Below are 19,313 nucleotides of genomic sequence, written 5' to 3'. Positions count from 1 at the left end.
CACTTTTTCCCCCACTACATCCAAGAATGTGATAAGGCATTCCAGTTACATTTTCTGGAAGAATACTGAAAATACCAATTTTAATACATTCCTAGTAGGGAAAGAGTTACACTATAACTATAAATACTATGTTAAATCTCAGAACAAGTAGCATTTTATATTTGAAAAATATAATGCTTCTTACCTTAAATAGACATCGACATATATATTCATACACCATATGTTTTAATGAGCTGATAAGTGACTGAATTCTCTGTTCTGTATTTTCAGAATCCTGTAAATTACAATTGAAAACCCATTAGGAAATATATAAACATTTAAAAGGTACTCCTATAAATTGTTCCTCTGGACTCAAAGCTGGTTCTGAAACAAGTATCTTGGACTATCAAATTCAAAGGACTAATCAAGTGCATTAATATTGATATATTTTTCTTTAATGTAGAGAGTTAAAGCTTTCAATAAATGGAAATTACAATCAATTTCCAATAATATAATATAAGTTGAATTTCCCCATACCACTTTTATTCTTACTGGCATTAAAAAAACTATCTACATCAATCTAGGTTAAAGCCATTTTAATTATGTGTATTATAATTATCAATCCAGCCCCAAAACAGTATGACTTCAAGACCACCTTATAAAGAATTTCTCATTCTCAATATGGGAACCTCGATGATCTTAAATCATGTGCTGCAGGATGAATATGGATGAAAAATAACTTTGAAACTGATGCTGTAAAAACTCACATACAATTTTAGTTTTTGATCTGATATAATAATTCCATTTTGCCAAATTATAATAATTGAAAAATATATCATTAATGTCTATTTCCTTTCATTAAAGAAAAAATTGTTTGGTACAGAACTGGAGAAGAGAAGGCTGTTCAACCTGGCCTTTTCCCTTAGTATGATATGAGTTTTACATTTCAGAGCATTTGGAGAATCCATGTCTTACAAAGATCAATTCTGGTATAACAATTAGACTAAATTTGCTTGCTTCCTTGTGATTTATAAATTAATACCATGAAAAAAACCTAGTAAAATAATTTTAATGGCTTGGAAAAACATATCCAGGATCAGCAGAGAAATGTGTGAAATAAAGAAAACATTATGAACTGGCACTCAGATCCATCAATCCTAGGCTTCTAGTCGTGTAGTAGTATGTTCTAACCAAGACAGCTACTCATTAATTTAGATAGCAAATACTTGTATTCATTTCACTATATATTAGCAAAGATCACCTATGAAATTGAGACTTGGATTTACTAAAAGTCACTCTATCATAAGACACAGCACTGTACCTACAAGATCCAGTAATTTTCTAAACAACAGAAAGCAACTTTTGTACTCTCCATAGACTTGTGACTGCTTAAGCCAATACAGTACAGCAGAAATGACACTGAACTAAGGCTGTGTTATAAAAGGCTATTCAGTTTCAGCCTTATTCACTGAAATACATACTTAGTACCCTGAGCTAGAAAATAAGAAATCTGGGGATCCCAAGATGGCCGAATAGGAGGCAGCTCTGGAAAACAGCTCCCAGCGAGAGAGACACAGAAGCCAAATGGTCTCCACAATTCCAAACGAGGTATCAGGTTCATTTTGTGGGTCTGGTTGGACAGTGAGTATAAACCAAATAGGGCAAGTTGAGGCAAGGCAGGGCACTGCCCCCTCCACCCCATCCCCTACCCCCGCACAAAGCCCAGCAGGCTAAAAAACTCTCACTCCAGAGTTACGCACCCAGAACATCAGTTAGAGAGTGACCAGGACCGATAGAGCTCGGCGGGGTGAAAGGAAGCCGCCATTGCAGAAGTCAGCCTAATTTTCCTGAGTAAATAAAAGATGCACCGGCTCCACTGAATCTGTCACAGCCCAGCAGTGCCTCTGCAGGCAGACAAAGGAAAGGCCGCCTCCCCCAGCAGCTACCTGAGATCAAAACTATATAAATCCAAGGAGATGGGAAGAAACCAGTGCAAGAACGAAACTATCAAAAAACCAGAACACCTCTCCCCCACCACGATATCACAACTCCTCACAAGCAAGGAAACAAAGCAGGACAGAGAACGAATTTGACAAATTGACAGAAGCAGGCTTCAGAAGGTGGTTAATAACAAACTTCTCTGAGTTAAAGGAACATGTTCTATCCCAATGCAAATACATTAAAAACCTTGAAAAATGGTTAGATAAAATGCCAACTAGAATAACCAGCTTAAGGAAGAACATAAATGACTTGATGGAGCTGAAAAACACAGCACAAGAACTTCATGAAGCATACACAAGTTTCAATAGCTGAAAAGATCAAGCAGAAGAAAGGATATCAGAGATTGAAGATCAACTCAATGAAATAAAACAAGAAGGCAAGAAAAGAGAACAAAGAGTGAAAAGAAATGAACAAAGCCTTCGAGAAATATGGGATTACGTGAAAAGACCTAATCTACACCTGATCGGTTTACCAGAAGATGACGAGGAGAATGAATCCAAGCTGGAAAACACTCTTCAGGATATTATCCAGGAGAACTTCCCCAACCTTGCAAGGCAGGCCAACATTCAAATACAGGAAATATAGAGAACACCACAATGATACTCCTCTAGAAGAACAATCCCAAGGCACATAATCGTCAGGTTCACCAGGGTTGAAATTAAGGAAAAAATACTAAGAGCAGCCAGAGAGAAAGGTTGGGTCACCCACAAAGGGAAGCACATCAGACTCACAGCAGATCTCTCGGCAGAAACTCTACAAGCCAGAAGAGAGTGGGGGCCGATATTCAACATCCTTAAAGAAAAGAACTTTCAACCCAGAATTTCATATCCAGCCAAACTAAATTTCATAAGTGATGGAGAAATAAAATCCTTTATGGACAAGCAATTGCTGAAAGATTTTGTCACTACCAGACCTGCCCTATAAGAGCTCCTGAAGGAAGCACTAAACACAGAAAGGAAAAACCAGTACCAGCCACTGCAAAAAAGAACCAAATTGTAAAGACCAACAACGCAATGAAGAAATTAGGCCAACCAAAGGGCAAAACAACCAACCAGTAATAAAATGGCAAGATCAAATTCACACATAACAATATTAACATTAAATGTAAATAGACTAAATACCCCATTCAAAAGACACAGACTGGTAAATTGGATAAAACGTCAAGAACCATTGGTGTGTTGTATTCATGAGACCCATTTCATGTGCAAAGACACACAAAGACTCAAAATAAAGAAATGGAGGAAGATTTGCCAAGCAAATAGAGAGCAAACAAAAGCAAGGGTGGCAATCCTAGTCTCTGATAAAACGGACCTTAAACCAACAAAAATCAAAAGAGACAAAGAAGGGCATTATATAATGGTAAAAGGACCAATACAACAAGAACAGCTAACTATCTAAACATATATGCACCCAATAGAGGAGCACCCAGATACATAAAGCAAGTTCTTAAAGACCTACAAAGAGACTCAAACTCCCACACAATAATAATGGGAGACTTCAACATTCCACTGTCAATATTAGACAGATCAATGAGACAGAAAATCAACAAGGAAATACAAGACTTGAATGATCTAGACCAAGCGAACTTAATAGACTTTTACAGAACTCTTAACCCCAAATCCAAAGAATATACATTCTTCTCAGCACCACATCATACCTACTCTAAAATCGACCACATAATTGGAAGTAAACCACTCCTCAGCAAATGCAAAAGAACAGAAATCATAACAAACAGTCTCTCAGACCACAGTGCAATCAAATCAGAACTCAGGATTAAGAAACTAACTCAAAACCACACAATTTCATGGAAAATGAACAACTGGCTCCTGAATGTCGACTGAATAAACAATGAAATGAAGGCAGAAATAAAGATGTTCTTTGAAACCAATGAGATGAAGACACAATGTACCAGAATCTATGGGACACATTTAAAGCAGGGTCTAGAGGGAAATTCAGAACAATAAATGAACACATGAGAAGCAAGGAAAGGTCTAAAATTGACATCCAATCATCAAAATTGAAAAAGCTAGAGGAGCAAGATCACAAGAACTCAAAAGCTAGCAGAAGACAAGAAATAACTAAGATCAGAGCAGAACTGAAGGAGATAGAGACACAAAAAAACGCTTCAACAAAATCAACAAATCCAGGAACTGGGTTTTTGAAAAGATCAACAAAATAGATAGACTCCTCATCAGACTAATAAAAAACAAAAGAAAGAAGAATCAAATAGATGCAATAAAAAATGATAAAGGGGACATCACCACCAATTCCACAGAAATAAAAACTACCATCAGAGTTTACTAGAAACAACTCTATGCACAAAAACCAGTAGATTTGGAAGAAATGGATAAATCCCTGGACAGCTGCACTATCCCAAGACAAAATCAGGAAGAAGTTGAATCCCTGAATAGACCAATAACAAGGGCTGAAGTTGACGCAGCAATTAATAGCATCCAACTAAAAAAATCCCAAGTCCAGACGGGTTCACAGCTGAATTCTACCAGACGTACAAAGAGGAGCTGGTACGATTCCTTCTGAAACTATACCAAACAATACAAAAAAGAGGGAATCCTCCCCAACTCATTTTATGAGACCAACATCATCCTAATACCAAAACTGGGCAGAGACGCAACTCAAAATGAAAACTTCAGGCCAATTTCCATGATGAACATGGACACAAAAATATTCAATAAAATACTGGCAAACAGAATGTGACAGCAAATCAAAAAGCTTACTCATCATGTTCAAGTAGGCTTCATCCCAGGAATGCAAGACTGGTTCAACATACGCAAGTATATAAATGTAATCCATCATATAAACAGAACCGAAGACAAAACCACGATTATCTCAATAGATGCTGAGAAGGCCTTCAACAAAATTCAACAACCTTTATGCTAAAAACCCTTAATAAACTAGGTATCAATGATACGTATCACAAAATAATAAAAGCTATTTACAACAAACCCACAGCCAATATCACACTGAACGGGCAAAAACTGGAAGCATTCCCTTTGAAATCTGGCACAAGACAAGGATGCCCTCTCTCACCACTCCTATTCAATATAGTATTTGAAGGTCTAGCCAAAGCTATCAGGCAAGAAAAAGAAATAAAGGGTATTCAATTAGGAAAAGAGGAAGCCAAACTGTCTCTATCTGCAGACGACATGATTATATATTTACAAGACCCCATCATCTCAGCCCAATATCTCCTGAAACTGATAAGCAACTTCAGCAAAGTCCCAGGATACAAAATCAATGTGCAGAAATCACAAGCATTTCTATACACCAATAACAGACAAACAGAGAGCCAAATCAAAAGTGAACTCACATTCACAACTGCTACAAAGAGAATAAAATTCCTAGGAATACAAGTAACAAAGGATGTAAAGGGCCTCTTCAAGGAGAACTACAAACCACTGCTCAAGGAAATAGGAGAGGACACAAACAGATGGAAAAAATTCTATGCTCATGGTTGGGAAGAATCAACATCATGAAAATGGCCATACTGCCCAAAGTAATTTGTAGATTCAATGCTATCCCCATCAATCTACCAATGACCTTCCTCACAGAACTGGAAAAAAACACTTCAAACTTCATATGGCACCAAAAGAGAGCCCACATAGCCAAAACAATCCTAAGCAAAAAGAACAAAGCTGGAGACATCATACTGCCTGACTTCAAAATACACTACAAGGCCACAGAAATCAAAACAGCATGGTACTGGTACCAAAACAAAGATGTAGACCAATGGAACAGAACAGAGGCCTCAGAAGCAACAGCACACATCTACAATCATCTGATCTTTGACAAACCTGACAAAAACAAGCAATGGGGAAATGATTCCCTGTTTAATAAATGGTGTTGGGAAAACTGGCTAGCAATGTGCAGAAAACAGAAACTGGACCCCTTCCTGACACCTTACACTAAAATTAACGCCAGATGGATTAAAGATCTAATAAGACATAACACCATAAAAACCCTAGAAGAAAACCTAGGCAATACCACTCAGGACATAGGCATAAGTAAGGACTTCATGACTAAAACACCAAAAGCATTGGCAACAAAAGCCAAAATAGACAAATGGGATCTAATTAAACTCCAGAGCTTCTGCACAGCAAAGGAAACAATCATTAGTGTGAACCAGCAACCAACAGAATGGGAAAAAATTTTTGCTATCTACCCATATGACAAAGAGCTAATATCCAGAATCTACAAAGAACTAAAACAGATTTATAAGAAAAAAACAAATAAACCCATTCAAAAGTGGGTGAAGGATATGAACAGACACTTTACAAAAGAAGACATCTATGAGGCTAACAAACATATGAAAAAATGCTCATCATCACTGGTCATTAGAGAAATGCAAATCAAAACTATATTGAGATACCACCTCACACCACTTAGAATGGCAATCATTAAAAAATCTGGAGACAACAGATGCTGGAGAGGATGTGGAGAAATAGGAACACTTTTACACTGTTGGTGGGAGTGTAAATTAGTTCAACCATTGTGGAAGACAGTGTGGCAATTCCTCAAGGACCTAGAAATAGAAATACCATTTGACCCAGCAATCCCATTACTGGGTATATACCTAAAGAATTATAAACTGTTCCATTATAAAGACACATGCACATGTACATTCACTGCGGCACTATTTACAATAGCAAAGACGTGGAACCAACTCAAACGTCCATCAACGATAGACTGGATAAAGAAAATGTGGCACATATATACCATGGAATGCTATGCAGCCATAAAAAATGATGAGTTCGTGTCCTTCATAGGGACATGGATGAATCTGGAAAGCATCACTCTCAGCAAACTGACAAAAGAACAGAAAACCAAACACTGTATGTTATCACTCATAGGCGGGTGTAGAACAATTAGAACACATGGACACAGGGAGGGGAGCATCACACACTGCAGTCAGTTGGGGAGGGCTAGGGGAGAAACAGCAGGTGGTGGGAGGGTGGGGAGGGATAACGAGGGGAGAAATACTAGCTATAGGTGATGGGGGGATGAAGGCAGCAAACCACCTTGCCAGGTATGTACCTATGCAATGATCCTGCATGATCTGCACATGTACCCCAGAACCTAAAGTACAATTAAAAAAAAAAAAGAAAAGAAAAGAAGTCCATCCATCTACTCAGTGCTGTAAAAAAGCCAAGCCTCCTGCAGAGGTGCTGAAGTTGGCAGTCCTGTCATCAAGTATTCCCACCTACAGCACCAGATGGGCAACTGGAGGGGCCTTAGCCCCCGCAACTCTCAAGTCTTCCAAGCTGAGGTCCTAGATATTGTGAAACAAAGAAAAGTCATCCCTGCTATGTCCTGACTAAATTTCCAACAGAATCAATAAGCATAAGAAAATGGTTTTAATTGGCCAAGTTTTACTCAACAGAAATAACTAGAACAATGTGCATATATGGGAAGTGGCTAAATAAAGCCATCTCTTAAAAATATTGTTTATATTCATTGTTAGAAAAGTTGTCCAGAATAATACACTTTTTAAAGCACAATATAGTATTTTTTAGTTAAAACAATTTGTTATCCTTTAATATATCCTTCCCTCCATTAGAATATATGCTTGGTAAGGCAGTGTACACTTGTATCCCCATTAACTAGAAAATTACAGCCTTAAACAACAAGGATATTTAACAAAATGTTAAGTGTTGTTTTCTCCAGGTAATGATATTATAGGGATAATTCTTATTTGTATACCTTTCAGAATCACTGGAGTTTTTTTAATGATTATATATTACTAATTAACTTATACTCAGAACATAAATTGTTTTCATTAAAAGGACTATCACATTGGGACAGCTTGTTAACAATATAAAAATAAATTAAGTAACTAATTTCTTTATCTAGCTTAAAGGTGTTACATGTGGTCTTTTGGAACGTAATTCTATGAAAGTTTTCTTAAGAAATTTTTATCATAAATTAAGTACTATACCTAGTAAAGTAATCCCTATAATTCAATCTCAGCTACAGGGTAACCAAGAGCTTACCTGTTTGTTTTGTAGAGCTCGTTGGAAAAGTCGGAGAAAAGCAGCCAGACTAAAACGGTACATGTTATTAATTTTGGACAAATCAGAAATAATGAAATACATCTTGCTGGCACTCTCAGCCAGAGGGAGATAGGCATCCCGTTCCTATGGATCAAGAGATCGGCAGGGACAGGGTATAGACACCTTAGAATTAGTGCTTTACTGCCACCTGAAGACTGTAATGCATATAACTACCCAAGTAAAAAAAAACCTCTTACTTTTTCTATACACATAAAACAAATGAAGATGATGAATCATGGTTTCTAACTAAAAAGGATAGCAAGTTTAACTTCCTCATTTTTATAAAGCTGCAGACATTATATGTCCTAGTCTATTAAGGATCCTATAACAAAATACACTAAACTGGTTCTGCTTTTATATAACAGAAATTTATTTCTCCCAGTTCTGGAAGCTGGAAAGTCCAAGATCAAGGTGCCAGCAGATTTGGTGTCTAGTGAGAGCTTGTTTCCTGGTTCACAGAAAGAAGTGCTTCTTGCTGTGTTCTCACATGCTGGAAGGGGCTAGCAAACTCCCTCAGTTCTCTTTTATAAGGGCACTAATCCCGCTCAGGAGAGCTCCACCCTCATGACCTAGACATCTCCCAAAACCCCCACCTCTTAATACTATTACACTGGGGATTCAATTTTCACATATGAATTTTGGGGGTGATGAGGACACACAAATAGTCAGACTATAGCAATATATTTTAAATACCTTTCTACCTCTCAGTTTACAGAGCTAGAAGTGGGTCAGAGATTAGTCTTAATGAGGACCAAGAGCACTAGTATTAGGGGAAAGTGGGTAAAATGAAATGGTAAATACTTGTGATCAGGGAATAGATGATGCAATTTTACATTTCAAAGGAGAATCAGTTAAGGTAAGGCAAGACAGCAGAGCATTATTAGGCTATCTGATGTAGAGAAAAGTTCAAACTACCAGTATAGGATTGGTGACAATAAGAACACTGATGATACTGGAGGTAGAGAAGACAATTCTAACAGGTGTCCACATTAGGATAATAAAGTACCTAGCACTGTTCAATGTAAGCATGAAAAGAGCCAATAACTGTAGCTTAGAGCTTATAACCCTTTTAATTAGTATATTTAACTTAAGAAAAGTTCCAAGAAAGGCAATGATATTCTCTAAAACTCATTTTCATTATACTCATTTCCAATTTCAGTACAAAACTGTAGCTCTATCTTAGATGACATTATGCCAGAAATCAGCAGAAGGCAGCACAGTATATTGACAAACAGTCCTTATCCTCAATGTGCCAATATCTGAATTCCCTCTCTATAATAACTACCATTAAACCCAAGGTTCTGATGTTTTTGAACAGCTTTTTTTTTACATCATCTTTCCCCTGAGGACATGATTCTACATTTTCTATCATATTAACTTAAATCTTCAAGAAAATATCATATGAAATTACAAAGAAGGAAATAATTACTTGATCAAGGGAAATTTGGAGTTTGTAAGATTCTTTAAGTGACTCTTGAATAAGTGCACTGCTTGCTTTTGTCTGATTCAAAGACTCAATCAAATCTTTATTTTCCAAGATATTGCCTTGAGATGTGGCAAGTGTCTGTAGGGAAAGTTAATAATATGAACATTATTATACATACAAAAATAACCAATTAAAGCAAGCCTATATTCACTATCATTCATTTGATGTTTATGGAGACTTATGTTATTTTAGAAGAATTTCAACATTTTATAGCCCTCTTAAAGTTTATTTGTTTTTATTATAGCCTTCTTATATCAAATGAATTAATAAATTATTTTATGAAACCACCTAATTATCAAACATAACAAAGTATTAATTTTGTCAATTTAATAAAAAATAAAAACTACTTAAAGTTACAGATTGTCGTAATTTGTTGCTTTTAATGGTTCTTGTAATTACGATCACATAATTAAATAACAAAACAATAAAATATATAGAAACTAATTAAAAATTGCTTGTCTTAAACATTGCTCACTAAGATCTTGTATTCCAAAATATAGCTCCCCTTTTTGTTGGAATTTTGACTGTGAGATATATACTAATATGCCTTTGGAAAAAAAATTATTTAGATACTATTAATTTCCTAAACACTATTAATTATATTTATTGAAGAAAAAAGTAATTTGAAAAAAATAACCTAAATACCTAGACTTTTACCTCTAGAAGAGATTCTTCAAGTTTGGCTAACTGTATTTTCTTATCTTCTTCCTGTTGTAATAGTTTCGTTTTCTGTTCTTCTAAATCAGGTTTCTCATGCTGAATAGTTAAAGCTAAAAGCTTGGGAGGAAAAAAAGGCAAGGTAGTTCTAGCAATAAGGCTTACAACAAAACAAAAACTTCCTGTAAACAGGCCTTGTGTTTGACAGACTATTAAAATACAATACTATGTTATCTCATTTTATTCTTTCTAATTAAACATTAGACACCTTCAACAATTACATCTGATGAAAAAGAGACAAAATGAATAGTTAAGCTGATCAGTAAAATACTAACTATTGTATAAAAGCTGTAAGAAAGTAGATTATTTAACATATCAATATGTAATATTTGGTTTTAAATTAGATTAAATATACTAAATTATGAGAGCCAGCACTTTTAATAGTAAGCATTCACAATAACAAACAAAATGATAAAATACTATGTCATCAAAACCACAGCAAGATACCACTTCATTCCCACTAGAATGGCTATAAGTAAAAATATAAACAATAACCAGAGCTGGCAAGGATATGGAAAAAGTGGAACCTTCCTACATTACCGGTGGGAGAGTAAAAACTGCAGCCACTTTGGAAAGATTTGTTTGTTTCTCAAATTGCCAAACATAAAGTTACCGTAAGACCCAGAAATTGCACTAAAAAACCATTGCATTGTACATTTTAAATCAGTAAGTTGTATGGTATGTACATTGTATCTGTTAAAGCTGTTATCTGTGAAGCTGTTCAAAAATGCCATGTCAAATTGTTAACTCTGAATACTAAAATAGAGAAAGACATTGGTATAAAATATGTAATTTAAAATCTGCTGTACAAGCATCTTTATTTAGTCCTTGCTAAAGTAAGACCTACAAAGCTCCTTTTTACAACTACTGTGGAGATCTTTAGATAGAAGCAGCAATTCTGTCAATTAATTCTGCCAAGTTTTGAGTGATTGTCACATTGTTTTATTTAAAAGAAGTATCATCAAGTCAATCAAAAGATATTGTTCATAAAAATATACTTGATGAGTCATATGGTATACAAAGAAATATTTGGAAGGACAATTTAAAAAATTACAATCTAGTAAAAACTGCAGCAAATATGCATTGTATCACATAAATCAAAAGATGAAAAAATCTACTATTGTTAGATGAGTGAAAAATAGGATGATACTCAAAAAGTCAACTGGCATTATATCATTAAAGAGGAAAAAATAAGTTAGGCAACATATAAGTATGGACATTAAAAATCATTTTGAAATTTATGCAGTAATTCTAAACTATAATGAGCCATATGAAGATAAACTGACTTCAAAGATGCATGTCTTCTAACGGTTAAAAAAAAATGCTGGATAGGAATCAGAGACCCTTAAGTAGCTGAACAAGTCAATTAGCTACACTTCACACAATTAAATTTCAGTTTTCCAACCAAAAATACAATGCAGATGATCTTAATTTCTATGCTCCATCAATCTCTCATATTCTATAATATATAACAGAAATAAACTTTTTAAAATTAGAGTTATATTAAAAGAAGCAGCAATTTAACATTAGCAGTAAAGGTACAGGTCCAATACATATGATAAATAAGTCAGAATGCTTCACTCCAATACACAAGTATGTTTTCAAAATCATAAATTTAAATACTAATCAGTCTAACAAAATAGCTTCTCATTCAAAATATCTAATAAGTATATAAAGCTCCAAAAGATTCCAAGGTAAATTATTATTATCTATGTATACCTGCCCTCGTAATCCACTTCTTGTGGTAGTAAAGTTAACCTCAGTAACAATGGAAGCTGCATCCGGTGGAATAAAAGGATTTGGGTTTCTTGTTGACAAAAAGAGGCGAAATTCTTCATTGTAGTCAATAATTTTGTCACCTATTTGTACCACATAACGTGGTCCTATTTTAAAAAAACACACACACAATTAGTTGGTCTGAATCTTCTATATTTCATTACACACTATTTGAAAACATAATTTTTAAGTACCTCTAGATATAGGTGTTTCAACGAAGTCTAAGACAGCAAAAGTTAGGCTACCTGAGATACTATTAGCAGAATGTTCTATTAATCAGCACTTACTCAAGCAATGATAAATAATATTCACTAAGAAGATCCTGGGATGCTGAAGCACCCAAGGCGTATCTATTCACATTCAGTATGGTTTTAATGTTAATATGTTTCATATTCCAAATTGCTCTGAAATAGTGTGTTATAGATGATAAAAATAGAAATCCTTAATTATATTTTTTCTTTACTTCTAAATTCATCATTTTAAAAGTATTAATTGTACTAGTAATTAAGATATAATATTTGAAAACAGACTGATGGTTAAAAAAAAAAGGATTATCAGCATATGTGTAACTGAAAAATGCACATTATTGACAAAATGAAAGAGCAACCTACAAACTTGGAAAGAGTTATTTAAAAACCATATATTAGAGGGTTAATGTCCAAAATTTAAAAAGAAAACAACTCATACAACTCAGTAGCAGAAAGACAAATAACCTGATAAAAAGCAGGCAAAGGACCTGAATAGACATCTCTCCAAAGAAGATATAAATACAGCCAACAGGTATATGTAAAGATGCTCAACGTCACTTATCATCAGGGAAATGCAAATCAAAACCACTATGAGATATCACCTCATAGCTGTTAGGACAGATACTATCAAAAAGGCAAGAGATAACAAATGTTGGTGAGGGTATGGAGCAAAGGGAATTGTTGGTGGAAATGAAAACTGGTGCAGCCATTATGAAAAACGGTAGGAAAGTTTCTAAAGAAATTAAAAATAGAACTACCATATGACCCAGCAATCTCTTTTTATTTTTGAGTATGTGACCAAAGGAAATGAAGCCACCACCTTATAAAGATATCTGCACTGCCATGTTCATCACAGCATTATTCACAATAGTCAAGACATGGAAACACGTCTATCAACAGAACAGATAAAGAAAATGTGGGTCAGGCATAGTTGCTCACGCCTATAATTGCATCAATTTGGGAGGCTGAGATGGAAGGACCACTTGAGGTCAGAAGTTCAAGATCCATCTGGGAAATATACTGAGACCCCATCTTTAGAAAAAAAAATTTTTTTTAATTAGCTGGGCATGATGGTATGTACCTATAATCCACATACTCAGGAGGCTGAGATCAGAGGATCACTTGAGCCCAGGAGTTCAAGGTTACAGTGAGTTATGATCGTACCACTGTACTCCAGTCTGGGCAACAGAGTCACACTCTGTTCTAAAAAAGAAAAAAAGAAAGGAAAAGAAAACATGATGTGTATATATACACACACACAATGGAATAATATTCAGCCATAAAAAAGAAGTAGAACCTGCCATTTGCCATAACATGTATAAACTTGGAAGACATTATACTAAGTAAAGTAAGCCAGACACAGAAAGAAAATTATTGCATGATCTCAAATATACAGAGACAGAGAATAAAACAGTATTTACCAGGGGCAGGTAACAGGAGAACTAAGGGGGCGTTGAGGAGATGTAGTAAAAGAATACAAAATAGCCAATATGTAGGATGATTAAGCCTAGAAAGCCAATGTACAACATGAGGCTATAGGTAACAAAACTCTATCGCATTTGGGATGTTTTGCTAAAGGAGTAGAGTTTAGCTGCTCTTGACACACAAAAAGTTGATAGATAATGTTAATTTGCTTTACTACAGTAAAGAATTTTATAATCTATATGTATTCATAATATAATGCTGTAAACCTTAAATATGGAAAATAACATTTATTTTTTTAAAAAAACGCCAACAAAAAAGTTGAAAGTTAAAGAATGGAAAAGTACGTACCATGTAAATACTAGCCCAAAAAGTTAGTGTAATCATTCTAATATCAGACTCTAAAACTTGAAACATTTCTAGACATAAAGAACATTTTATACTGATAAACAAAACAACTGAATAGAAAGATACACATTTCCAAAAATGTATGCATCTAATAACATAGCTTTCAAAATATTTAAAACAAGAACTGACAGAACTAAAAGACAAATTCAAAATCACAGAAACTTTAGGATATTTATCTCAATATATGATGAAGCAAAGAGAAAAAGAGAAGTCAGGGCATAGATTTGAACATCACAATTAACAAAATTGACACTGTAAACCTGTACAGAAAATTAAACCAAACAAGAGCAAAATTCAAACAATTTTCAAGCTTCATAGAACATTTTAAAAAATAAACCAAATGCCGATCAAAAAGAAAGTTCAACAGAAGTCAAAAAATTAAAATACTTTACAATATATTCTATGACTAAATGGAGATAAGCTGCATATCAGTAACAAATATGTAACTAGAAAATCTCCAACCACTTGAAAATTAAACAACAAAATGCTAAGTAATTTATGAATCAAAAAAGAAATTGAAACTTGGGTAGGAAGCTGAAGAAGGGCTTAAAGGAAAATTGATAGACATAAATGCATATATTAGAAAAAAGAAACAACTATCAATATTTTTATTTTCTATTTCAAAAATCTAGACAAGACCAAATGAAATCTGGAGAAAGTAATAAAAATGAAATAATAAAGATCGACATCAATTTTAAAATACAGTATAAAAAAATCAACATTAAAAGTTGGTTGGCTACACACGGACTTGGGAAATATGGGATTATTAGATAGTGGGGACTCCAAAGGTGAGGGAGGATCAAGGGCTAAAAAACTTCCCATTGGGTACTATGTCCACTATCTGCGTGATGTGATCAATAGAAGCCCAAACACAGCATCATGCAATATACTCGTGTTTACAAACCTGCATACGTACCCCATGAATCTAAAATTAAATTTTTAAAAATTGAAAGTTGGTATTTTGAAAAGATCAGTAATATTGATAAGTCTCTATCAAGACTATCGATGAAATCCTATCGATGAAAAGGATAATAAAAATTATTACCATCAGAAAAAATGACATCATTACAAAGCCCACAGACACTGAAAAAATGAGAATATTTAAAATATATACTGTGTGATAGACAAAACAAACACCTAAAACAATACAACTTAACCAAAGCTGAAACACACTAAAAAAAAAAACACAATATAAACAAAACAAAACAATCCCAGTGGTTAAAGAGCCATAACTTATATTTACCAGCTCTTTACAATGAAAGATAGAACAACATGGGAAATTGTGCATTGTGTCAGTAAAAAGGGATAATAGAGGCTTGTTATAGGATTTTGGCTTGTGTTAGGTGACTTATAAATAATTCAAGGAAAACGTGCTTTTCCTGGGAATTGGGTTGTGATCAGAAAGAGCAAACAATGGTTTGGTACCTTAATTTTTATCTAGAAGGTAAAAGAAATGGAATGTGACTAAACTATAATTGATAAAGAAGCAGAAGTAGCTCATATTAACTGGGAGAAGAGAATGTTTGGTTACTTTTGTGGTATGGAAAGTGTTCCTGTTTTTTGTGCTCAAATATGACTGTGGTCAGAGAGTGACCTCTCTGAGGTTGGTGTTTTATGAAATATGTGTTCAACAGGAGTACACCAAGGCCAAGCTACTAGAATCCGGCCAGATCTTAGTCTAGAGTAGTCAGATGCTGCTTTTTTCCTTTCTCGTTTACTCAAAGTACAAAAAAGCCAAACTTCTCCATGCTGTTATAAGTTAGGAATGTGGTTATCCTTGTGGAGCGGGGTGTGGTAAATAAGTGGGTTTCTGGAGTGCTAATAAAGCTCTTATGTCTTGATCTGGGTGTTTATACAGGTGTATTCAATTTGTAAAAATTCATTAGCTGTAGATTTAGGTATTCTTTTCTTTATGAATATTTATATTTAAATAAAAAGTTAAAATTTAAAAATTATGGTTTTTTTGGTGAGGAGAACTAGTCATGAAAAGGGAAGAACAGAATGCTGCTGCCATTCTGTATCATTTGACTTTATAACCCATGCAAGTACTACTTTGATACAACATTTTTGAAAATATTTTAAAATAAATATTTTATACTCTAAAAAAGACTCTTCAGTATAAGTCCCATCTCTTACTCACAGAAAATATTTTTTTTAATTTATTTTTTTGTTGTACTTTAGGTTCTGGGGTACCTGTGCAGATCATGATTGTTGCATAAGTACACACATGGCAATGTGGTTTGCTGCCTCCATTCCCCCCTCATCTACATCTGGCATTTCTGCCCATGTTATCCCCCCCAACCTCCCCACCCCCCCCCCCCACTGTCCCTCCCTTGGCCCCCTCCAACAGATCCCAGTGTGTGATGCTCCCCTCCCTGTGTCCATGTGTTTTCATTGTTCAACACCCGGCCTACTCACAGAAAACATTAAATGTAGAATTATAGAGTCCAACACAGTCTTAACTGTATGAATTTTTAATTTACATTAGAATTAACCCGTGATGCATTTAATTTTGACTACTTTTATCCTCTGAACACAAAATCTGTGTTGTACTTTAAATAACTAAAGACAGAATGATTAGGCACAGGAACAAGATTTGGTCTCTGGCTCCTTTCCAGGGGAAGTGTTAACTTATATGACTACTGTTTTCTGAACCAATATCAGGCTTAGGTATTTTGGATTTTTTTTTTTCAATCAACATGTATAATAGAATGAACATTTGGGGTGCTTGGATACACGGATATATTTAGATGAATTCACGTCTATATTTAGAGGAAGTAACTTCTGTTGGTTACTTCTATAACAATCAGATAAAGATTCAGGCAAGATGAACCTATAAGGTATACCCAAATTCTATCAATATTCATGGCTAAAAGTGATGTATTATGACAGAAAGTGAAAAAGAATCTATATTTTTACACCAGGCAGGGGTGCTCCACAATTTCATCTGTCTGAATTTTGGGAACTTATGCTGTATGAACGTTTACTATGACCACTCAAATTTAAACCAGGCAGTGACCACCATAGATTCCACAATACCTGCCATAACAATGACTGTAAAAACTGCTGTCCTAACTGATACTTAGTATGCAGACTGGGATATTGCTAATTATTACTAATTATTTCTTTTTTATATTCCTTTGGGAAGAAGACCAAAATCAGTCCATCTTTTGTACTCAGGACACCTATAAGTCCAAACTCTTCAGAAATATATTATCAACTGAGTTAGATGAATTCAAGTACCATGAGAACCTCCATATAGGTCCAAATTCCATTCCATTATATAGTTAAAATTTTGATGATGGTCTCCAGTGAGAAAACTTTTCACATTGTATTGCATACCACTCAGACACAACTAACTCAAGATGAATGGGACTTAATTAAAGGCAAATCTAAAACTGTGACACCCAAAGAACCAAATAAACCTTGTCCAAGGAGATATCCCATAGCCCATTACAGACCAACTGCTTGCTTTACAGACATTAAATACAAAGAAAGAAAGATAACTAACATCTGAATACTCTCTTGGCCTATAAAAAGCAGCATGATCCATACCTGGAAATTTTACCATAGCCCCTACATCTTTTCAACAAATGTGGCTAGGTTTAAATCACAGCTCCTGCAAGAGGCAGCTTTGGAATTAATCGAGGCAATTGTAAAGCAATCCTTCTCTTTGGTCTCTATATCCTTCAGGTACACAGAATTACAGATGTCTACAAATAATCTCACAGATGAGCAAATCCAATGCAATGCTACAGCCATCAACTAACCACAAGTACAATTTTGGCAATCTATAGCACTGGATATTCTGTACAATGAGCTCACTTCAAGTAGTGTTCCTGGCTGAAAATATGCCACTCTGAGACCAACTAAAATATACCTGTCCAGAGACTCACGGGTTGGAACTAGTGAACTAGCTTAAGGTCTCTCAAGTGTGTGCTGAGAACTTATTTGTTGTAGGTAGTTGTCCTGTCCATTTTAAGATGTCTCTAGCATAGAGGCCCTCCATTCCAGCTGTGACAACCAAAAATGTCTCCAGACATTGCCAAATATTCTCTGGGGGACAAATCTGCTCCAAATAGAAAAACACTGATCTACCAGTCTTCAGGCCATTGGGTCACCCAGACTCAATTGGACTATCAAAGACATATAGAGAAATACCTTTTGAAAACAGAAACAACAATCACAAATTTAACCTTTATGTTGCATATACACATGCCTGTCTCTGAAGCAATCATGCCTAAAGGGAGGCATCTGGACTAAAAGAAGCAACCAAAAATGTTTAGTTGTCATCTGTAGTATAATTCCTGGTTCCATATGCAAACTCAACATGGAAATAAAACAGCCATAAAGGACTGGAATGGTTAATAAAAAATACTTTTGATGTCTATTGTTCATAAAACTTAAAACTATTAGCCAACTACACTAGCCTCTCCCTCAGCAACTTTTATACAACTAGCTGGTCCAACTGTCTTCAATTATTTACCAGTTGCAAACTGCCACATCTACCTTCTGCCTTGGCTGAGCTCCTAAGCACATAGGAAACAAAGTAGAAAAGAAAAGAGAGAAAGAGAGAGAGAGAGAGAGAGAGAGAGAGAGAGATTGAATTGAATTTGACAAACTATGCCTTGCTTTTCTATGATAAATAAATACTTAAGGAGATTTTTGAAGAGCACATATTTGTAGAAGAGAAGTACATTCTATTCCTATAGTTATGTCTGCTTTGAACACAGTAAGTAGAAAAGTAATTTGTATATCTTAGATTATGGACACTGGGATGTAAACAAACTTGGCACAAACTTTGTTTTATGTGGTTCTAGGATTACCATCCTCTGTCTCCAGAGTTAACGTGCAATGAAAAAATGGCAACTCATGAGGAACTTATCACTCTTGAAAAGGACAGTATCTGGGATATACACAAAGGGGTTAACAGCCTGGTGTGACATGAATACATCCAACTCTGGGGAGAAGATGGAAAAAGTAAGATGGGGCAGTGATTAATCTCTTTTCCTAATTCTGGCATAAACAAATTGACATAAACAGCCTTGCACAACTACCTAGAACAGTTCAAAATGTGAACAAATAATGATATAAAATTTATCACTATTTTCAGGGGACCTAGTCAACACTCCACATATATCATTAAAACCTGTCACTAACCAGAACTCATGGAGATTTATATTCAATGAGTCCTTCAGGACCACAGTA

At 34.9% G+C, this 19,313-nt stretch overlaps 1 protein-coding gene across 5 annotated transcripts in view; it reads right to left on the bottom strand.

Annotated features, from left to right (window-relative positions):
• Positions 1-19,313, bottom strand: part of DYNC2H1 (dynein cytoplasmic 2 heavy chain 1) — a 376,161-nt gene that overhangs the window by 219,990 nt on the left and 136,858 nt on the right. For 4 of the 5 annotated variants that reach the window (XM_064375367.1, XM_064375368.1, XM_064375369.1 and 1 more), the window contains 5 exons: positions 11,971-12,134; positions 10,192-10,311; positions 9,478-9,612; positions 7,989-8,132; positions 185-274 (listed from right to left, as the gene is read on the bottom strand). In XM_064375367.1, the coding sequence (XP_064231437.1) occupies positions 185-274; positions 7,989-8,132; positions 9,478-9,612; positions 10,192-10,311; positions 11,971-12,134 (653 nt within the window). Of the gene's footprint in view, positions 1-184; positions 275-7,988; positions 8,133-9,477; positions 9,613-10,179; positions 10,312-11,970; positions 12,135-19,313 lie in introns of those variants that run through there. The other variant, XM_064375371.1, reaches the window with a different exon arrangement.

This window comes from Aotus nancymaae, unplaced genomic scaffold (assembly GCF_030222135.1).
Source record: "Aotus nancymaae isolate 86718 unplaced genomic scaffold, 86718_ANA_hifiasm-v0.15.2.pri h1tg000012l, whole genome shotgun sequence".
NCBI lineage: Eukaryota > Metazoa > Chordata > Mammalia > Primates > Aotidae > Aotus > Aotus nancymaae.
The sequence above is the reverse complement of the archived record's forward strand: the minus strand, read 5'-3'. Positions and strand labels throughout refer to the sequence as shown.